Below are 23,837 nucleotides of genomic sequence, written 5' to 3'. Positions count from 1 at the left end.
AATTGTGCATCAGTTAAAAGGCCAAGCCACAGTCAGGAGAAGATCAGGCATCGGGATGATTGGGAGTTCGGAGTTGAAGAGTGCTCAATGCACTCAAAACTAATGCCCTAATGAATGGTGATGCCCTGAAAGGCACTCCGCCTGCCACTTTCAACTGGCGCACACAGGCACACAATGGCTATCGATTTCGCCTGGATGGCCAGAAAGGCAGATAATGTGTGTGCGGGTGGGTGTGCGATAATAAAACCATTGGCAGAGCGTTTCAACAGGCCGTTTTCACGATGTACGTGTCTGTCATTTTGAATTACAAGACGCGTCTAAATGTAAAACGGGGCGTATGAGTAACGCCTGGGAAATTGCTGTGCTTTGCATTTGTATGGGACCCCATCTACTCCCAAACTGCCAACTTGTAGCATAATTGTGCGTCGTTAAGTTTATTATGAAGTGCCATCACACACATCCACCGATCTATACACACATAGTATATAATACATACAAAGGACTCTGACAAGCGCACACCAAGAGACACTCGCTTGAATGCCAGAGCACTTTAAGTCAAGCAATTGGAAACTAAATTGGAATTTTTATGACAGGCATCAGGCGGAGCTGGAGGAAGAGAATGAGCTTGGCCATCGCAGGGCTATGGCGTTCAGTTTTAGCAACAAAGCAGACCCATACATGCACAATGGCCTCGGATGGGCCACAAGGCGTATACGTATTGTGTGTGCGCATTTGACCGACAACGGCCCGCACAGACACACACCCATACTCTTACAGACCTTGCACATAAATACAGTTATAATGCGTTTTGCATTTGTTAAATTTCCCTCAGGCCCCGTTTTTGGGGGTCGGTGGTCGGGAGTTGGGGCGGTTATGGCCTTTCGACATATTAAGTGTTGACATGACTGAAATTCACGCCTCACTTGACTTACGGTGCTTTGGGGTCCTTTCGGCCATTTCTGTTCAGTGGTCCGTTGTTGGTCGAAAATGGGTTAATAATAAATACCAAAATGCATTGTATGTATATTTGATGTCGAGCTGAATAAGTAAAAGAAAAAAGCCATGATAATTGGATATAATTCTTAGGATTGAATTTGATTTCCTTCGATTGAAGTTAAGTGACTAAGCCACTAGCCAACGAGGCGTATGATTTAAAAAGCAAAATTTAACTGTCCTTTTGAAGAAAGGAAACATTTTGCAGCCCTAAAATGCGTGAGCCTATTCAGGCTTATAAGATTTCTGTGAATAATTCACGCAATGAATGAATGGTCTATGAAAGGCTCTCCTTTTTTCCCCTCAGCAGCCACCAACTCCCAGTGGATAGATGCTTGCTGACTTAACTTTTCTATTGGGCCGCCTGCAGCAATTGCCACACCAAGCCCCCACCTCCCACAGTCAGTGTGAGTGCCTTTTGATATAACACATAATAACAATATATTTGAGGGCGTGTTTATGGGCGTATGCAGAAGCTGTTGCTGTTGCTGTTTGTGCTGCGTTTGGTGTTCGCCTCCTGGCCATTGGCAAACACAGTTGGCCAAATCTGCTTTGGGTTTTTCAATGTCTATGTTTGCTATTCTGTGGGAGTTTTGCGTTTGTGGCTCTGGAGTTTGGCCCGTTTGGATGCGGTTAGCCCAGACATTGCATCGCACACTCCCATTATTTAAGGCAAGTTTCGCAGTGGAAAACTCTATCCATGGTTTTGTTAGTTCATTAAACTTGCTTTCGCAATTCAACAGAAATGAAATTAGCAACAAATCAAACTTCCATTGAGCAAGCAAGTTTCTGCGGTCGAATGATGGCCAATTTAAAACTTAATTACCAAGGCAGCTCGAGTATCCTTCACTCACTCATATAGTATAGCGATTGTTGAGTTTGTCGGTGTGGCTGTTGGGGGTGTTGAGCACTGAATTGCACTGGAGAAATCCGAGCCGAAGGACAGGCATCAAGTGTCGCCTCGAGAAACGCCATCAACATCATCTTTATCCTTCGTCCTCGTGCGCGCTCGTCATTCTCGACACACAATTTGGTTTTATTAACTCAAGAGAGCCAAGTCGAGCCGAGCCGAGCCGAGTCAAGGAGCAGCGAGTGAAATGAACCGCGCTCTGCTTCAGTTTCATCTTCAGCTTCAGAACTGACTCCCCAGATGGCACTCTGAAATTGCTTAAAAGCACAAGCAAAACAAAAAAATGGAAAACGTTATTCAACAACCACTTAAACTTGCCGTATTAAACGAGTGACTCAAAGTGCTTGGTTTTTATATTTTGCATAATTTTATTATGTTTTATTTGTTCTGTTTTCGCTTGATGGTTTTCATTTTAGTAATTTTCGTTACATTTAACTACACAGACTTAAGGGCTAGAAATCATTGCTGCAGCTGCACAATTCGATATTTACACACAATCATTGAAAGCCTTCCTCCATTCCTCCTCAATCGTCACTGTTTAGTTAATCGCCAATGCCGCTAAGACAGTTAAAAGTTATGTCCACTAATTAAAAATTGCTAAATATCTCTTAAGTTAGACAATTAGTTTATTTTGATTACTCTGTTCGGTTCTCGCTTCTCGATTTTTGGTTTTTATTTCCTCTTTTTCTTCTTTTGATTAACAACTTTTTGCCAAATTTTTCTTTCTTAGCCATAGTACTTATCAACTTGCCCCAACACTCTACAATTTTTTCTTGCACTTCTTGCAAATAACTTTTAGCCACACTTAACGATAATAGTTTATTTATGTAATTTAGTTTAACAAATAATTTATTTACAGCTTAATTCTCAAAGTTTATTCAAAGAGCCTTTTCTCGAGTAAAACGAAATGTCTTCAGCTAAATCCATTTTAATCAGTTAAGTGGTTGTCTGTACAATGCGGCATAAATCAAATTCCGATGATTGAGTGCTTGTGGCTGAAACTAAGTTCCTTAATCGTAGAGACTTGTAAAAATATGAATTCTAGATATCGAAATGCACAAACTATATATTGTATATGTATATATGTTTTTGTCGGTCAGTTCTTAAAGTGGAGCTGTAACCCCCACTAGTCGATTAGTGGGTCACTTTTCCGGAAAACCATCGGCTGGATAAAAGCTCCTGGTGCCGGTTCTCTAATAGTCTGCAAAGTTTACCTTTATACATTATGTGCGGCATGTGGCATCTAAGCTACTGCTTCTGCTGCTGCTGCTACTGCTGCTGCATCTTGTGGCTAAGTATGACACTTACACATTAACAAAACACACTCACACAGAGACACATACACATATAAAAGGAGTGTTGTATACACGCACACCTGGCGGCGCCTCACCTGCTGATTGATGGCTCAGCTTGGGGAGCTGCTCTTAGGTAGCTCTTAGATTTGATTCTTTTCTTTTGATAGTTTTTGGCTTAGGCTTTAGGTATTATGTATTAGGTTTTTGGTTTTTGGTTTTTTTATCTTTGGATTTTAGGTGTATGGTTTAGTACGTATGTTGGATGCTGGGCCTCGAGAGATGCCATCATAGTATTTTAGAAGTAGAGAAATAACTAATTCAAGATTATGGCTAAGGTTCCGTCTGCTTGGCTTCCCTCTCCTCCATGACATAGTTACAAATGCGTCCTTCTCCGGTCGTCCTTCCGTTCTTTGTCCTCCGCGGGCTTACAGCAGCTGACCCATCTACACGATCTTCATATATACACTCGTGTGGAATATCCGATAGCCGCTGGCAATGATTATCATAATCATATGCAGCTGCGACTGCATTGTCTTCGTGGAGCCGCCCACATGTCCGTGATACATGGCTGCCGGATTGTCGCCTGAGGATGGAAGAAGAAAGTGCGGAAAAAAGCAAGCTTGGGTGAGAATATGAAAATGAAATTTGCACAGAAATTTAATTAAAAAAACACACAGAGCCAACAGCTTAAACAAGAGGCACACACACAAAAAAACAGAGAATCCTGGCGAAATGTGAGCTTAACCAACAAAATGCTAATGAGCGTCGTCGCTTCATCGCGCCAGAAACTTATAAATTATGACAAGCACTAACTACGTGGGCACTCTTTGTTTGTGTTAGTCTCTCCTGTGTCCTCCCATCTGCCATGTCCCCTCTCTTTCTTGGCCTTAAATTCTGTCTCTTTCACTCGCTGTGTTTATGAGCTGGCTTTTAATAGCAGTTTGCCTGCCAAATGGTTGGCTGCCGTACACCGTGCGCGGGCATTTTTAATCCACATGCTTGCGGCCGTGTAATTTTCATAAATTACTTTTATTGTTTTCTCTCTTAGCAAACGCATATAGCATAACCACACTCACTCCACACTGGCTTGCTTCCCTGATATATGAACCGAAAAAAGGCTAACGGATGCCCAGATAAAGATACATTCACTGGCGCAGATACAGCTGCAGAGATACAGATGTACAAATATTACGGATACTCAAATGCACAGTCTTTTGTTTATTCAAAGTTTTAATTTCATTTGGCGGACATAATTGAAATTTCTCTGGCGCAGGACCAAAATAAATTCGATGGTGCACAGGATAAAGTACTTTACCGCGAACTCATATTTTACGATTAAAATTCATTAACTTTTGAAAGCTCTACACTAGCACTTATCCAGGAATTTCTTTAATTTATTGGCTGAACGGCATCGTTGTTTATAAATCCCCTATTTTTTCCCCCTTTCAAACTCACCTTTGAAGATGTGGACTAGGACGCTGGCCGGCTGCGTGTTGCTGGCCACGCAGGTGAAGTTTCCGGAGTGCTCCCGCCGTGTCCGCTGAATGGTAAGCTCCGATGATTGAAAGTCTGCAGCGAACAGAAGACGTCAAGGGGTTAGGGGGTTTAAAATGACCGAATTGGGAGGACTCACCTGGCTCTGTGGACACGTTAATGCCCCGATCGATGTCGTAGTTAATCATGCGGTTGTCGTGATACCAGAATATATACTCCGATGCCTCCGTATTTTGCACCACTCGACATTGCAGGCGTAGCGTGGAGCCGGGTGTTAAATATCGAATGGGGGGTCCCGAGATCTCGGCACGCGCTTCTAACATAGAAAGCATAGAGTTATATTTGTCGAAAAACTATCTTTGATCCAAACTAAAGATACCATTTCTATTCCTTTTGTTAGTTCAAAGGTTTTGGGGACCCCTGGGGTCAAAAACCAGTCAAAGTCAAATCCTTTATTATCATCTGACTAAATCGGTTAGCATCTATCCCTGACAGTTATCAATTTCCCTCAGAAGCCCGCCGAAAGTGCCCCACAAATTTATGAAATACATCTGGCAGCCGGCCCAGATCCATTTTGCTGGGAGGAAAATGTGTAGCACAGTTTCTGGCTGGGCTGTCACATCAGTTTCCATGTATGTGGGCCAAAGTGAGTGGCTTTGTTTTTGTGGAAGCCGGCAAGACGGCGGAAGAAGCAGAAAAGGCCATTAGGCGCAGCACATTCAAAGTAAATTGTTTGTTAAATTCAGAATAATGTGCGTCAGTTAGCCAAGGACAGCGCGATGAGTTGAGCTGAGTTTAGTTCAGTTCAGTTGAGAACTTGCTGAGTCGTTGCCATTTGGCCCGAAAACTGAGTTTGCAAGTTGAGAACCCCTTTCGGTCGCCTTTCAGCCTCCGGATAGTCACCATCAGACCCATCATCCCCATCGACCCCATCAACTCGCATGTCCCCACCCACACCTGCTTGGTTCTCTTGGCATATGGACATTTCTAATTTCAGCTTGAGCGCACCGAGAGTACGTAACAAAAATTGTGGAAACAACTAACCGGGTCCGAAAAACTCATTCTGTAGACTTTTCACTGGCATTTGTTTATTCCGTTTTGGGCTTGGAGCTGAGGCTTGGGAAATAGAAAACAGAAAAACCCATCAAGGCGTGAAATTATAGAAAATCGCCAATGTCCAGACCGACAGTGCAAAAACAAATTCGAAAATAGAACTAACAACAAATCGAAACCGTAACCTGGGCAATACCTTGGCCTTTGTTTCCGGCCTCTACTTACCGACGACACTCAGGTGCAGGAAAATCGAGGTGGGCGGATGGGTGGACACCTGGCACTCGTAGACGCCGGCATCACGTAGCTGCACGAATTTGATTTGCAGTGTCCAATCCTGTAGGCGTGAACAAATAGGCCGGGCCAGAAAGTACGAGCCAGAAAGAAAACAAAAATGGTTAGTATTAAAGACCATAGCCTGGAAGTCAATTTGGTGCGCTGCAGTTGCGAAAATATTTTGCAAATATTCCTCACAGAATTTTTGTCACGTATCGGCAATTTCGCCGACTAGGCCGACCAGAGGAAAAAGTCTACAATGCAGCAAATATTCACCGGAGGGTGAATAGATGAAGGATAAGACTTTGCACTGTGAGAAATATTTTTTTAAATTATATTTGTTGGCATATTATTTATACATTTTGAGGAATATTTTTCTTAACGTGCAAATATCTTGAAATTTGTATGCAAGTCTCTGTTCTCCGATGCAATCAGCTCAACATCTTTCTCTGCTCGCCATCAGAAATGCAAATTAGATTTCGCAGGATACAGGACTCACCTCGGAATGTTTCAAGTGCGTGGCACTGAACCGCTCATCGCTGCTATAGGTTGTTAAGCCGACCGTAAGCAGATGATAATCCTTTTTGCGTATCCACGATACCTAAAAATAGATGAATGGGTGAGAAAAAGAGGGTTAGATACTGCGGCGCCATTAGCCAAATACAATAGGGATTCGTTTGCTTCAAGGACTCCATTTTTTTCACCCTAAAACGTACATTTTTTTGTTGTCGTACTAGAATATTTAACATATGCTCGGTCCGAAGAAGATGGGTCCGAACTCTCTGTCTTTTTCAAATGTTTGCCAATCCATCAAGATGGGACTAGGACGATGACAACGACTTGATGATGATGCAATTTTCCAAAAAGGCACCAAGGATACAAAATGGTCGAGGGCAACAACAATACAAAAAAGTGGGGAAAAAAATAAAAAAGCAATTACGTGTAAGAATTACTACAACAGCAACAATAAACATAATAGCAGATTGATTGATCCTAGGTTCAAAGTTCAAATTGGCTACCTAACTGTAAATAGACAAACAAACAAACAAATGGGCGGGGCAGCTCTCACTCCGCCCCCCTGAACAAATGGTGGGCGTGTGCGCCTATATTCTACAGCCCATGCTCCATGCCCAATGGCCCACGGACACTCCCCTTTTCGATTTTCCTCTCCTTTATACTTGAAAGTGGGCCTGAATGTGACTTTAGCTAATCTTAAATGACCATTAATCATTTCGTCATCTAGTTTTTGCGCACATTTTTTCCGCCGATGATGAAGGCACGCACACCTACACTAGTAGAAAATCTGTTCATTTTTGGCTTTATGAAATATTAATGATGCATAATATATAACAAGGTTGATAAAGAAAGTTACATTCCTTAAGAGGAAAAAACTCCTTTGGAGCACTCCAGAAAAGTTGCCTACTTTGAGAAGATATTTTTTCTCTCTGCATTCTCTAGCAAAACACATCTATTAGCTGTCCATATGGGGTTATTGCCTGACGAAGATGATGATGCTGCCGGTGCTGGAAAGGATCAGGCTCCGGCCCAAGCACCTAAGCGCGTGTATCAATCAATTTTCAATTGATAAGGATTTTATTTATTGGCCAACAAAAAAAGAAGTAACGAAGTAAAAAGCAAAAGCGAGCATTTACTTTCAACTTTCTTACTAAGCTTTCTTTCTTGCCTTCGTTTTTTGGCCAAATATTGACACACGCGCGCTCCTGAAACTCAAACTGAAACTGCCGCAAACACAGATACCCTGGCTAACACACACATACACACAATTGCACAGATACACCCAAGAGAGCAGGCAGGCAACTTGAAATTAAGTTGAATGGCGGAGAAATTGTTAAATCAGCTGCGTTTGCCAATAAAAACGAATTACATTACTCCGTGCTTAAATGTTTAATGCGGCGTATACGCAATGTGGCGCAGCGGCGGTCTGAGGATATGAAAGTGGCGAGAATCGACGACGAGGGATTTCCCCATGGCCCAAAACATTGCTCCTAAATATCATAATCCTACACAAGTCTCAGTGAACTCACAGTTTAGGTAATACATAATATCCTTGCAGTTTTGCTCGAATGCCCGCACAAAAAACAATATTTCAATGTTGGGGAAAATTTGCAATTGAATGGCTAGCGAGCAGGAGGCAGTCGTTTATTATCAAGATCCTGCCCGGCATATGCTAGCGAAATCTTTCTTTCTATATATCTATTCAATACAATCTGTAACAGTAAAATCCAAGTGTGAGGCATAAATTGCGCATAAATTCCCTTTTGGCCCGCAGCTCCTAGACGACGCCGGCAACCGGCTCCGTCGACGCCCAGGACAAATGTGAAGCGCTGGCATTTCTATGCCCCTTAAACACACACACATCCTATATATACCCGCAAATATATACAGATATATATATATTTTTTTTTAGGATTTTTATGATATTTATGATGGCAAGAGGGACGACTGCGACTGCGAGTTCTGCGACGTGTCTGCAAATAAACCATGCAGCTAGCTAGCTATAGCTACCCAGAAGAAAAACACAAGATTCCCATGGAAAATGTGGAGTGGAGAAAGGGTGCCAAGTGAAGCCATCAGGGGGAGTAAAATGTGGCGGCAATTAATCAAAAGCCTGCGAATTCCTTTTCCTTTTTGGCAGGACTTTTTATGTGACTGCATGCGAGTCCTTTAGTTGGAAACTGTGCGAGTGCCTGTGTCTGTGTGCGTATCGCATAAATCTCAGCCGCCTGTCGTGCGTAAACGTGGCTGCGTATGTGCGTGTGCCAGTTGGCATCTCCTGTGAATCCTGTGGCTGCAGCTGCGGGCACGCAAATAATTGTTTACATTTTACCTTCTTCTTTTTTTTTTTAGTCAGCCGTATGCAAAATAAAAAGTGACGCTTAATTTATGGCCAAAAGCTACAACGCGCACACACCACAAATCACTTGTTAGCAAATTTATGGCAAATTTATGCTAACTACTTGTCTACCCCGTTGTATCGCTAACAGTTTTCCAAAAGGTATGGCCTATCTATACAGTCGAAGGTAATTCAATAGGGAAAAGCATAAATTTTTTGATAATTTTTTTAAGAAAAGGTCAATAAATATTGTGGTTAAGTGAAACCAATTCAGTTTTAAAAGTAATCTTTATTCGAAGTCTTAAACCGAAAGCTTATAATTCCTTGCCCTCGTGTGTATATTTGTTTAGCCTGCCAATGCACAAAATGTCGACTTATCGCGGGATCTCGATCTCTGACAGTCGGCCCCATATGCAGAATGTCTGGATTGTGGCACAGAATTTGTTGCACAGACACCGGGATACATTGTAAGGGGGGCAAAGGGGAGCGGTTGGTGGGTGATTGGGTAATTGCCAGGCTTGGTAGCTAAATCTATGCACAAGCCGATTGTGTCGAAGTTTGTATTTAGTTTACTTTTTACCCATCGCTTCGTTGTTGAAAAACTTTTGATTGGCTTTTGTTCTGCTCGATGTTGCATGTTGCTGTTGTATTAGCCATGTTTTTGTTGCCTGCTATTGACGCAAATTTTTGTGTGCTTTATGTGCCGCTGTCCGACCAATTTCCGCTCTGCCACAATCCCAACGGGCAACACAAACCGGGCAAACCCGTCAGCCGGGAGGTGGAACAGTGTTTAAGTTGCAAAAAAAGGCATCCGCAACTTTTTCAATGTGAAAAAGTTTTTAACAAGCGATTTTAATAAAATTCTATTTAGAAACTGCTGCAGTAGCTGCACCAACATCAGCCATTTTGGTTGCAACTTGTCCTATCCGAACAAATGAATGCAAGAGTGTTTGTGTGGGGTTTCAGTTTTTGGGGGTTTATTTTCATATGCGGCTTCAGTTTGGCACTCAGATCCCAGAGGAGTATTGGGGATTTGAGTTTTTCAGCAAATATTTCATCTTTGATAACTAAAAGCTATTTTCTTCATATTTGCTTTGCGTTATTTAAAAATCCATCTATCGATATTTAGTTAGAAATAATTCCCTTGGAGAAGAGTGTTTGAAAATCGTCAATTCAACAGTATAGTTCCCTCGAACCCTTTACGCCTTTTTCCTATTGGGGCCACTCTTTAAATTGCAGTTTGAAAAAAAAAACCAAAAAAGATACGGTGGAAACTGAAAATTTGCTCCGTTTAGTATCGCTGTGTCTGCCTGACTGCCACTTTTATAAATTCATGTGCTAGTAAATATTTGAGTTGACAACTTTATTGTTCGACCTGCAACTAAATTCAGTTTTTCTGTTTCTGTGAAATCGGTGTTTCCTCTTGTCCCCAATGGTGGCATGGTGGCAAGCAATCATACATATGTAATTGAGGGCAATCGAAACTCTAATAGAGCTCAATTCAGCGGAAATGCATATTAAGTGCAATTACTGCATAATTAACCAGGCACTTAAAAAACACTAATTGCAACTCTCTATGCTGAAATTAGAGAGAACGTAGAATCAATCAGAGTCATCATTAGGGTAGGAAAGGCCAGTGACATTCCCTCTTAATAAATTAATTGTAGCATTTACTGAGGAGCGATTAAATGCTCCAACTCCATCAATATTATCCCACATTAACACAACCTTGGACCCACCGACAAAAAAATATCAAACAATCAGCTATTATTTTTGATAAGAGCCGCAGGACAAACAATGAACGAAAAAATAAGTGGAAATGAAAATAACCATAGCCTACTTTTCAGCAGCTGTCAACACAGGCCCTGCGTGAAATGCTATTGTTTTTCCTCCAGCCGAGTCGTGTTCCCGCATTTCCATTCAAAGTTAATGGCTGACATTATACTTGTGGTACCCAGCCATTGATGATTGCATTGCAATTAAAATAATTAAGATTTTTGTCCAGGAGTGAGAGTGTAAGGCGTAAGGTTGTGGCTGTGAACTCTGCTCCTCCTCACGGCCTTTTGTGACGCCGGGACTAATTGTTTTAGGTTGGGGTCATTTCTCTCAACCTGCTTTTGCTTTGTGGGTGAAAAAGTTTATAGAAATGATGAAGCCATTCTGCATACTCGCAAGATGCCAACTCAAACAAAAAATCTGCGTCAAATTTAGCCCTTTTGTTTCAGGACATTTGTTTTAATAAACATTGTGACAGGCAACAGCAGTGGGTGTACACAGTGAGAAGCGAAATATAATCTATGAATAGTATTCAGGGTTTGCTTTTGTAATTAAACCTATTTTTAGACGCAACAAAAGAATATAATAAATATTTTTTTCCATCAAAACGTATTTCTTATTAATTATTTTCCATTGTGTATTAACAACAGGATCTTTAGCCGAAAAGGATACTCCAAGAGGTCGGCTGGCCTCATCAAGCTGTCGACTAGAATGTCTTATTAGCTGGCAAACAACTCCGGACCATTGTCCTTCCTGTCCGCCTGTCCATGTCCTTGTCCCCCTTGAGTAAAGTTGAGTTGGTTTAATTACGGTTAAGGCTGCCAGCAACAAAGTGATAATGATTTGTATTCATTCGAAAAGGTTTATGGCAATTTTCGAGGCACATTAACTTCTCGGACCAGCGCCCCTAAGTGCCCGAACTTCAGTTTGCTCTGCTGGTCTTATAATGAGCTTAGTCTTGGGCAGACGTCAGACTTTCTTATACACACGCATTCCAAGGTTATTTCTAATTAAATTGGTTCCTCAAAATAGACATTTTTATGGTATTTATATTGGCCTCTCTTCATTTGAAATGTAAATTGTTGGCAAGGGAAAACAATGACAAGGTCTGGCAAGGACTTTAAATATTGATTCCCAATTTAATTAAAAAAGACAAAGCAATTTTCAATTTTCTCTAAAGAAATGAATTTGATAAACCACTTCAATAAAATTTTTATGAAATTCTTATGTGTGATAGTTGATAAAATTGTTATGGAAAAAATAATTAATAACTAACACCGAAATAAACATAAGAAATATTGGAAATTTCCATTTGTAGCCTGCGGTCTGGTAGGAAAATTTTCTCCATGGGTTCAACGATTCGTTCCTTTCCTTTCCTTGAACTTTTTTCTAGTCGGTATTAAACAGCTGTGCAAACAAAAAAATGTAGGCGTAAAAAAGATAGAAATAAATTTTTGAGCCCGAAGGTCATTGCAACAATAACTGAGCTTGGCAGTAAAATATTTTATAATATTTTATGTTTTTTTAAGCGGCTGCCAGCGAGGACTACAAAGAGCAACAATACTGTGTCTTTGGTGGGGAGTGTGTGGTTGTGTGTCAGTACACAAGGACCAGCGTTTGTTTGAGGTCCTTTCTTTTTGTTTGCCATGTTGTTGTTCCTTCTGTAGTGAGACTTGAGTGCAAGGGCTTTAAGTCCGCACACAGCTGAATGTGAGCAATAAAAAATGAGAAACACACATAGAGTTCACATAAAAACGGAGAACTGGCACAACAATGTGTATTACTTTGTTCGCACAACAATTCCACAAAGGAGCATAACTCATACAAACAGACTCACTCTCACACACACACAAAAGCACTGTATCCTGTGTGCCAATTTTAAGGATGAAAATTTTCAACCGAAAATTCATGGCAGATGCCGAGGTGAAACTATGCAAAAATTATGATTATGCAGAAATTATGTGTTTGTTTTGATTAAGCTCGGCAGAGCGGTGCCGAGCATATCCTGTATATAGCATTATCCTTTGCCAACCCTCATCAATGTGCTGGCTAAATTATTTGTTTGTTTTCTGTCGCTCCGCTGGAAAACTAAATGGTTTCTCTGTTCGCCATCGGTTTCTGGTTTTCGGTTTCGGTTTCACTTCTCGGACAAGGGCAATTTCCCATTTTATCTGATTTTAAAGTTTGCAAATTATATGAGCATACCCACATACACACCTCCTGTGGCACTCTATGTGTGCTTAAATCCGAGCTCAGTCGCTCTGCTTAAACATTTGCGTAACCTTTTTTATCTAAACGACTGATCCGAACCAGAGGGCAAGGGCCCACAGCGTTAATTTTCATAAAATACCAATTTCTGTATTTTTATCTGGCCAGAGCGAAGGAAAAGTAGTCGCCAAAGCGAGAGGAACTTCTCTATCTATGGCTTACCTTAGAATCCAGCTCATCCGGCACTCTCATACAATTATATTTTCTAATCTGCATCGGTGAACATTTTCTAGAAAATTATAAATAAATTACCTTCTATCTTGGTGGTAGTATGTGGGAGGTGGCTGATGGGCGGTGGAGAAATTGAGCGGGACATTTTCAAATTTTTAGCATTTAAGCTTTTCGCATTTTCTTTTGTCAGAGCCGTCGTGATGCCTGGCCATGCTGTGAGCACATTTAATTACTGCTACTTTTCTCTATGAAAATATCCTAGAGACAGGAGGCGAGACTAGACATTAAAAACGACAATTTATCTAAAAAGTAATTAAGTGCTCAAGTCACACAGACTCGCACTCGCCGGAGCAACAGGACAAACATGGGAATTGGCATTGGCAAAGGAAGCGGAATTATATATATACATATATATATTTATACATACATATACAGGGGGAGATTGTAGGACTCTGGACAGGGGGAAGCAGGACAGAGGGGGATTGAGCCGGAAAGAGCCATGGACAGAAGCAAGTGAACTGCATGTCCCGGGGAGACATTTATTCGAGCTTATGTGGGTTACAGTGATTGCTCCCAAAAGTGGAAAAATTCTTTAACAGAAATGTTATTAAATTAAACAAACTTAATTTAATTTAAACTTTATTAATACCCCTTTTCTGTTTAACAATCTACCTATTAACCGAAGTAAATTGTGTTAAACAATCCAAGTACCGTACTGGTTTATAAATTTTAATCCCGACTGTGGCTCGAGTGTGCTGATTTAGTTCAATTTATATGAGCCGTGCCGGGTGCAACTGGCAAAGCCAAAGGGTTAGGATCCATTGGGGCAACGTCTGACACAGGACAGAGGACAGGACACGTATTTGCTTAGTTTATTTTAAATGCCATTTAAGCTGATGCTCTCGACTAATACCCTAATGACATATTTTAATGTCTGTCCTGCCACATTCGAATGTCGTAATTCTTAATTCGAAGTGCTCTCTGTCTCTCGGCTCCTTGCCTTTTTGTTTACATGTGTGTGTGCGGGAGCAAGGACTTCTTGCTGTTGGTGTCATTTGATTTATGGGCTTTAAATTTGCCAGAAAATTTCCATTTCTGGGAGCTGCAGATTTGTCTGCAAATTGAACGAATTGTGCGAGAAAAGTGCTTGTAATTAATAGCATTACTTTAATGGAATGTTGTCAACAGCATTTTACAAAGAAGGTATTAAGTGCGCTTAACTTCAAGGTATTCCGGAGCCATTTATTTGATGCTATCCCCGCCAAACACCCACCACCCTCGTCCGGGCTCATAAAAGGCTCAACCACTGCAAAATGATGGCGCGACAAAAATGAAAATTGCAGCAAAATGCCGAAACAAAGGCGCGCTCGAGGAAGCAATTCATTTATTTAATGTTTCCTGCATTTTATTGTCGTCCAAAGTAAATTTACGACAGAGTCGCCCTGGCAAAGGGAAGCAGAAACAAAAAACAAAGCCCAAATCGGAATCACAATCCGAATTCCGCGGAAATGTTTAGTGTGTATTCTTGAGGGCGAAAAAAAGGGGCTGGCACTCACCTCCCCATCGTTTTTTTTTTTAGACATTAATAGAAAAAAGCGAGCACACCTGACAAAAGCATTTCGATTGTGAGTTCTGCCGCAGTGCAGAGCACTCTCTCCCCCAGGACGGCCTGAGGTATTTTACTTTACTATATGGAAATCATTTTGCATGTCTGGAGGTATATTTCCTGCCCACTGAACTTTCATTCACATTCACATTTGTACGAAGCCAGAAACTCCTAGCACAGCGGGTCTCACACATGGTGTGGGCTTTAAAATGAAAGTTCACTTGCAGTTTGGCATTTAAGGAGCTTTAAGACTCAGTTACAAAGTGGTGCTGATTCAGCCATCTAATTCAGTTCTGTCTCATTGGGGATGCAATTACGGAATGGGTGCGTAAAGCGTATTATTCTATATGTATATAAACCCATAAAATTACACCTAATGAATGCATCTGGTGAGATGGTGAGACTTTGTGCAATTACGAAGACTGCAGCCTCGGGACAAGTGCAGCGATGATAATATTTTGCCAACCACAAGGAGGCTCTGTGTAACACAATTTCCATAATACAAATTGCCGACTTATTAGACCGAGGCCCAAGCACATTGTATGGCCCATATAAGCCATAGCATACCCACTTGAGCACGCAGCCGAGCAAAGCACCAACTTGGCCAACACAAACCCTAAACTCAACCGAACTCGAACCCAAGCCCAGGAGTAGACCCAAAAGCCAGCCACACCCACAGACAGCCTACGAGGGCTTAAGTGCTTATTAACTTCCGCACACTTGAAGGCACAATTATGAAATCGTCAATTTAAACCAGACACGCAGCAAACACGCACATGGGTCATTTCAAGCTGGCTGGGGAATCGAGGGGATAACCTAATCGGGGTCCGGCATAAACACCTCCGAGTCGAGTCCTAGTCGGGCTTATACAAATACACGAAACGTGACGCACACCACGGCGTATGAGTAATAACTCTAGACAAGCGGAAAATTAATACCACTTGAGGCCATGACATGTCAATGCTCCACAGACACAGCTTCGGCCACTACCACAAATATACACAAAGGTGTAATTTGTTCTCAGTGTCCATCTCCGTTCCCCATCTATCCCTCTCTAATTCCCTCTGCTGTCTCTTTCTTTAAGGGGCTTGTGAGCGTGGGTGTATGTGTGTTTTTGGCTGCTCAATGACCCACGTGGCCATGTTGCTGGGCCCAAATGTCCGAAATCTGTGTGTTTACTGCCATATTAGTTTGGCTCTGGGCAGAAACTCACACAAAATGCTCTCGATAAGCGGAGGGACTTAATTAAATTCCGTCGCCCAATGAAAGGTGGAAACGGAAATGGGTAACAAGTAAACAGAAGCGGAAATGAAAGTAACAGGGTGATTGGTTTATGATTTATAGAAAACATTTTATAAAAGAATACTCTAGAAATGACTTCATGGACTACATCAGATGGATTCGGCTACACTCAATTAATATTCAATACTTTTTCATTTCAATCAGTTGAAAGGTAAGTTGAATAACGTCTTTTTATTTGCGGAAAAAAAGCTGGCCCGAAAGCCATCATCCTCGTTGTCGTTGCCAGAGTTAAACAATGCGACGGTGATGGATTCATTTTTGATAAAATATTAAAACAATGTGGGGCTGACTCACCACTCCCTCGCCGATGTGGTGCACGGTGCAGGGCACATGGGCGGTGGCGCCAATCTGCGTGGTCACCACCGTTGAGTTCTCGGTGCCGAAGTACATGGGTGTGCCGAACACACTCTCCACGCCCCCGTCCAGCCCGTTTGCGGCCTCCAGATGGTTCTCCAAGGGCTCGGGTCGGTGTATCGGTATGGGATACGGCCCGGCTGTGTCTTTGGCCTGGATACGCGAGTGCGACTGCTGCTGGGGATGCTGGAGGTGAGTGGAGGTGGAGCTGTCCTGCAGGTGTGGGCCTGTTGGCTGGCGCTTGTCATCGATCAAGTTGTTGGAGTCAAAGCTAGTGATGCTACTCCCACTGCCAGATGAGGTGGCGGATCCAGATCCTGAACTTTGGGCAAAGGGCAGCGGAACGGGCACTGGCTCCAGTTCCGAATCCGCCTCGAGGCCCTCCTTCTTCGTCTGCGACATAATTAAATTTTGATTTATATGCCTCGGTAATGGCTCGCTGGCTGACGTCGCCATTGTGGAGGATTCTGATTTTGCGCCCTCCGTGGCTCCGGCTGCTGCTGTTTGGTCTGCGGAAAATAATAGAGAAATGGGACATGAGACCGAGGTGGCAGTGACATTTTAAAATGTGTTAATATATGCGATGCTCTCTGGCGCCGCAACAGTTTGTCGGATAAACAATAACAGCATGAAGTCAATTAATTTGAATGAGCAGCAAACGCGTGCGTATACGTAATATTTAACAGCGGATTTTCATTAGCCCGGGCCCAGAGTAACTGACAGAACTAATTAAGTTGCTGACCTTGCTAGGTTTCCAATTTTGTAAGCTACTTAATGGCAGACAGTAAAAAGTGAAGTGGGTTGGGGGTTGAGTAAAATTGAATTACATTATTAGGCTGTTTAACCTACTTTAAAGTTTGGCGTAAAAGTTACTTGATTATGGATAAAATAAATTGTGATGTCTCAAAAGCCCATCTTATCTGACTAAGCACTTCTGTTTTTGTCGTGTACCCACGCAAAAACACAACCCACTCTGAAATACCGTGAAATTCACCCACAGAATTCACCCACAACCACATTACATATTACCCGTTTCGGGGTTTCAGGGCTCTGCGTATTTGCTTTGCGTAATTTGTGTAAAATTTGTTCGGCCAACAAAATAATATTTCACAATTAAAGGTAATTGGTTTTGGCAAACATGCTTGGGTTTTGTTCAGCAGTGTCAATTATCCGAATTTGCTCGGCTGCAAATTCAATTATGGCAATGCATTTGGGGCGAGGCTTTTGATTTTGATTTCTTGACCGCAAAATTTGCCGAAAATATGGATGTTTGTGTTTCGTTTGGGCTGGTCCATGGAAACATGTTTACCATTGTCCAGTTGTTCCCACCATAAATATTCCATGGCAATCATTGAAAATTTATTATGTTTGGCCTGACGATGATTGAATTTACGAACCGACAGCCGAACATGAAGAGCGTCGCCTCCATGTCCGTGTCCGTGTTGAGTGCTTTGAATATTGCAAAATTAATTAGTTATGGAATTCGCCTGGGGCCTATTGGTAGCATTAGGAGTGGAGTTTACGGAATGACACTTAATTAGCACGTTGCCAAGACGTCAGATATGCAATTAGTTTGAATGGAGGCAAGTGCCCGTTCTATGGAATGTCTCACACTCGTGAAACTCAAAAAGGAATATTCCTTGAACTCACGCCGCAGAGAATTGAAAATCAATTTACCCAGGTGGTGACACATGCGAACAATCGAGTCAATCACTGCAGGTTCTTCTGATTGACACCTTAGAAATCGACCAATTGACATGTCGAGAGTGTGTTGCCACAGCAATTTGCAACTGCAGCCGCACAGCAGCAGAAATAGAAGACGGAGCTGTAACAGAATTTCTTGAGGTCAGCCGGCATTCAACGATGGCTTTTGCCAATGCCTTTCACACTTTGTGGTTTTTGTATTGTTGCGAGTTTCTAGTCTTATGAATACGAAGAAGCTTTCCATGAGCTTGGCACTTGAAAATATCTTACTTTGTTACTAAAAGGTGGCTTTATTCTCTAAAGTCTATGAAGTCTCTAGACTCTTCATCATGAGCTGCCCCATTTTATGACCTCTTATAAAGTATTCCAAAGGACAAACTTATTAAACATTGAACAGGGTTTATTTCACATTTTCTCAGTGCACTCCTGTTGCGACATCCTTTGCTCTGCACGCACAAAACAAACAAATAACCAAATCGGGACAATGCGATTCCTGGTACTCCTTGCTGCTGCTATTCCTGCTGCTCATTGGCACACAGAACTTGGCCAAAACTGAATCGTGGCATTTTCGTCACGTTCGCACGTGACTGACTGCCTGCGACATGCAGCTTTTCCGCTCCTCCGCCCCGAATTGCGGACTCCAGCCACCATCCACTCCACCGCCATCACCATCGCCATTGCACATACGTAAACGTAATCGTAATGGTCGCTGGCAGACCGCAAAACAGCTTCTGAACTAGTTGCCAGTTTCTGGGTCCTGGTGTCGTCCCTGGCTTCTCTGGCTTCCCTTATTTTCACCACTTTATGTGCCAGCGTAAATTTGCATTCTTTCGATGGTTTGGTCGACTTTGTAATTGAATTTTTCACGGCGAGTTGTTGGGCCACGACTCCGATTCCGATTCCTGCCACCTCCTTCTGCTCATGCATCCCAGATCCGGTTTCCTGTTCGTATTTTTCTTGTTTCCGGCGGTTGGGTTTTTGGATTTACAATCGCTCCGCATTGTGCAACCGCTGCTCTCTGCACATTGTCAACAGCAAAGAGATTCGCTTTTGGGTTTTGCAAAACCCAGCACTAGCACCAGTACTAGAACGACGGCGAGGACCACAAACATGTTGCAGCAGAGCCATTGAGATAGAACAACATTTTTGGTGGGATTTGCCAACTTTTCGTTTCGTTTGGCGAAACATTCGCAATTTGTGTGCGTTGGCCAAAGTTTCATCAGCTCGGCATACCTCCTGACTCGCTCTTTCTGTTTGCTACGACATTTTAATCAAAAGTTCGCTGCAAGCTGCGTGATTCCCGCATCCCATATCCAGCACCCACAGCATCCCCCACACCCCAGGATCTCCATTATCCCTGATCCGCCCCGCTCCCACGACTCAACTAATATCAATGATTTCTCATGCGCTTGTGCCGACGCCCCACTGCGGCGATGCTGGAATATTTATGCTGCTTGCGACATCGTGGCTTGACATTAATTAAGTTTGCTTGCACACACGGCGAATGCGTGATGCCAAACGGACAAGCTTCCAAAAATCTTTAGAGAATCGCACAATACGTGGAATTCGGCCAACCAAAATTCGGTTTCTGCAAATTAAGAACTAAAATTATTTGAAACAATTCACATTTTGATTTGCAATTTAGTTGGTTCAATTTAATTGCTTCAATGTCGTTTGCAGGCCATCCATTAGATTAAAGGCAGCAAACCAAAAAAAGAGAGATATTTGCAAATATCATTATGATAATTGTGCGGGCGAACGACATCCTGCCTGTCGGACTCATTAATTTCATTTGATTTCATATTTAATGCTAGTAACATTGTATGCATAAATTTCTCTAATTAAAACACAAATAAATGCCTGGCACATTTCCGCCCGGCCATCCATCCCTTGGCCCAGAAACCTGGTTTAATTTATTCCATTTGGTTGTAACTAAATTTGCGGTCGCAGTTATTTAAGGCAACGCAACTTTTTACGGTCATCGAGTGCATGGGGACAATGGTCCATAAAACATCGACGCTTGCAGCCAGCGAATTGAAAAGTTTTAATTAAATGTATGGCCGAATGCTAAAATTTATCAATTAGAATTAGAGCCAGTACCAGTTCCAGTGGCAGTGCCAGGAGTCCCTGCTCGCTATCCAGCTTCAAAATTTTCCACAATTTCAGCAAAGTGAGCGGGAAAATTTTTAAAGTAAACTTTAGCTTGGCGGAGCGAAAGAAGTGGGAGCTGGAAGTTTGGTTCATTACCAAAGTTTTCCGTTTGCGGATGGCTCGGCGCTTTCTGTTTTTATGGCAAATATTGTTTGTTGTTACAGTCAGAATGTTTGCATTTGACACTTGGCGGTAATTTGTGTGTAAATGCGTCAACTGGCCCCTGACCTCAAGCCCGAGGGCTTCTTCCTCGCCGGATACGGGAATGCCAGTAGAAACTTTTGTTACTCTCGCAGCCATTTAATTGAAATTCTACAAAATGGCCCACGCATGCCTGGCCTCATTGGCTGTCTTTTGCCTCTTTGAAAATTTTGAATGCCTTGAATGCTTTGGTTTTCTTTGTAACTTTGCAACTTTTCGCAAAGTTGTTCGTTTCGCTGTTCCGGCAAACGATTCACTTTGCGACTGTCATAATTTTGATGGCCGGAAGTGTAAAATCAGATAAGTGCGCCACACACTTGCCGCAGACTATTCCCCCCATTTATTTTCCAATAAAGCCCAGCAGCAGCCTGGGCGTGGCCATCATTAATGTCGCGGATCCAAGAAAGGCACTAACGCAGAGCGCAATATTCTCATAAAAAGGCATTAAGACCAAAAGTAAAGTGCCTATTTAAGTTGAGTCATAAAATTGGCTTTCTATCTCGCCCCAGCAAAGAAGAGGCAATTCCAGGACGGGACAGGAAGAGAGAATAGGGCAGAATGCGAATGCCTAGACCCGGGCATTCTAATTTTATTTATTTTATTTCAATTCGTGTCTAAGTGCCCAACTTGGAGCTTTCTTTGCTGGGCCACAATATGCTCTCGTACTCCTTATAAATTCGCCCAAGTTTTCAGTAGTTGGCAGTGGGAGGAGCGGCTATAGGAAAGCTAACTCCGGGCTAATTGCGGAACCTTGTGAGGGGAAGCTCCCTTTGTCAAGGCCTGATAGGTCCCTTAAATTTTCTATTTTTAGTCACAATTTTAACCGCAGTTCAAGGCCCAATAAATAATGGTCCAAATGGGACGCCATTGTTTCCATATACGCATAGTCGGATATACATATCCGGGTGGATTCATAAATAATGGCAGCCGAATAAATAAGGTACAAATCTGCTGCGGCGGGACTTGTCTGCCAAAAACCTTGATCCAAAGCCATGCTAAATCGAATGAAAAGGCGGCAAACAGGAAAGAATTCATATAAATGTTTCTGAGCATAATGAAGATTTATACATTGAAGAGATATTAAGGGGATTTGGCAAATTGCAAGCACGTGCGAATTAGAATGGGAATGCGGTTAGATCCGGGGCCAAAAGTCAAAAATCCATAAGGCCATGGCTGGGTGAGCACTTAGAATAGTCGAACCTTTTGGCCCTCTAATAAATGTTTAGTATCTGGCAACGGCGGGAATGTGGCAAGTACATACAATTAAATTGTCAACTTCCGTAATGTGGAGGCATAAACAGCAAGCACTCGCCTACTTCCCGACTAACTGACCGAAGTGGCATCAAAGTGAAAATATTATTAAACGAAAAATAAAGCAAGAGGACCCAACGCCAGAAGACGCAGACAAAACAACCAAAACAGGATTTTTGTTTGAGGCAAAGTTGGGAGTGGTGAGTGGGGGAGTTAGAAGACTTAGAATGAAGGCAACTTTTTGGCAGTCCACTTATTTCGGGCGACCAGACACACTTGACAGTCTCCACAAAAGCGACCGACGGCGCCTGAAACTCAAAGTCGAAATATAAACTTGCCGCCTGCGCCGGATGTGGCAAATTTGGTGGCACTACAAGGGACTACAGAGAAGCAGAAAGTAACAGGACCGTGTGTAATCAAAATCGGAATTGGATACTCAGTAGTTTGTCAGAAATGTTTTAGGATATGATAGATCTATAATTATATCTATAAAGAGTGTTATATAAATTTAAAAATAGAAAATTCTTATAATATATTTATAGACACTTTAAGAAACCATTAAATTTGTTGTAAAAAATATTTATCACTGCCTATAATATCCTGTAAATCGCTAAGCATTCATTCCAGATCTCGTCAAGGACATTGGAGGTAACCTCAGCTTTCGCAGCCTGTTTCTTCCACCTTCGGCACTTAACTTGACAGCGACGTCACATTTAATGCCCTTGACGTCGCCTATTTAAGTTCAATTTATTTGCGCCCAGGCGGCTAAGCGAATGCCATTGATCGATTCCTTCGAAATGTCCGCTATCCTCTGTCCGTTGTCCGCCGTCCAATGCCAAAGAGTGTAAAGCTGCACGAGCGTATATATCCTGAACGTCCTTTTTACTTTTTGGCCCCGACCAGAAACCATCTACCATCTACGTCAACACCGTCGCCGTTGACTTTGCCGAGATTGGGCAAATCTGGGGCTGCCTTTTATGTTGCTCCTTTACATTTTTCGCCAGTTCGAATGTTTTTTCTGTGAGCTGTCACATTTGTCCCTTATCCGTTTTATGCCGCTGACATTTCTCACTAAGCCCAAATAGAAAACGGGCTTAGGGACATGAAAGGTTCGTTGGTTCGTCGCCTGCCCGACTCTGTGGCGTTCTGGCCACAAAACAAAAAAACAAATATAAAAGATACATCGAATTTTAAATATTTTCTTGATTTGCTTGTGGCCATAATGTCTATGGTTGAGCTGTCTGATTTCGGTTTGTGGCAATTAAGCATCGATTCTGCCACAAATTGAATCCTGTGGCTCGATTGCCTTCAAACGAATCAAGGCCAGAGATTCCAGTTAACATTCAATGGGCCCTTTCGTTGGATATTATTTTTCTGGGCAACACCTAAATCAAAAATTTCTTTCAGCAATATTTACTGACATGCTAATTCCCAGCTGCCAATGCATTTCCGGCATGCTTGTTTATTTCATAATACATGCTCCATTAAGTCGTTACTACTAATGGAAATCTAATCTGGGCCAGAGAACAAGCAAACCCACAGACATTCTAAATCCACAAATAATTTACTGATACATCTGGTTAGCACTCTCACATTGCAGCTCTTTCAAACCAAAAACCTGTCCGAATTCATGTATGCATCTATGTATGCCTGTGTGTTCAACTCAAATATCAGCTGCAGTGGCTGAAAAGTTTACCACACTGGCATACGCTGCGTATACGTAATGCAAGTTTACTCAACATAAGCGAAAAGTTTCGACTTTGCAACTTATCGTGCATCCATTTATTTGCATTGTACTCGTGTGTGTATACATGCTACCATGTTTCCATGTGCATTTGTGTGTATTTTTAACTATTATTTAAACAAATTGACTTTAATTCTGCAGCAGGCGTCTTAGACTTTGCATGATTTCCGGCTATTAAGACCTGTCGACTTCCAACTAATGAAACTGTTCCGTAACCTTCTGACAGGTGCCCCTAGGATTGAGAGTTGCAACTGAAATTCTGCCAGTTCGTGCCACACAAACTAATTGCAGTTGAGTGCGGTAGTTTCTGGTGCAATCATTTCAGTTTGAGCTTAAGACGCAACTGCCAAGGGTTCAACACAATATTGAGAAATGTTCATGGGGAAAACCCACGTCAAAGTGCCTTCAATAAAGGTTCAACCCAAAAGTGAACATGT

The 23,837-nt window shown here is 42.2% G+C and overlaps 1 protein-coding gene across 1 annotated transcript in view; it reads right to left on the bottom strand.

Annotated features, from left to right (window-relative positions):
• Nucleotides 1-2,247: 2,247 nt before the first annotated feature.
• Nucleotides 2,248-23,837, bottom strand: part of LOC6496056 — a 32,034-nt gene continuing 10,444 nt past the window's right edge. Inside the window, exons 2-7 of the mRNA XM_001960090.4 lie at nucleotides 16,290-16,858; nucleotides 6,518-6,619; nucleotides 5,971-6,079; nucleotides 4,832-5,008; nucleotides 4,654-4,767; nucleotides 2,248-3,781 (exon numbers count right to left, since the gene is read on the bottom strand). Of these exons, the coding sequence (XP_001960126.2) occupies nucleotides 3,642-3,781; nucleotides 4,654-4,767; nucleotides 4,832-5,008; nucleotides 5,971-6,079; nucleotides 6,518-6,619; nucleotides 16,290-16,858 (1,211 nt within the window). The 3' untranslated portion in view covers nucleotides 2,248-3,641. The remainder of the gene's footprint in view (nucleotides 3,782-4,653; nucleotides 4,768-4,831; nucleotides 5,009-5,970; nucleotides 6,080-6,517; nucleotides 6,620-16,289; nucleotides 16,859-23,837) is intronic.

This window comes from Drosophila ananassae, chromosome 3L (assembly GCF_017639315.1).
Source record: "Drosophila ananassae strain 14024-0371.13 chromosome 3L, ASM1763931v2, whole genome shotgun sequence".
Classification (NCBI taxonomy): Eukaryota; Metazoa; Arthropoda; class Insecta; order Diptera; family Drosophilidae; genus Drosophila; species Drosophila ananassae.
The sequence above is the reverse complement of the archived record's forward strand: the minus strand, read 5'-3'. Positions and strand labels throughout refer to the sequence as shown.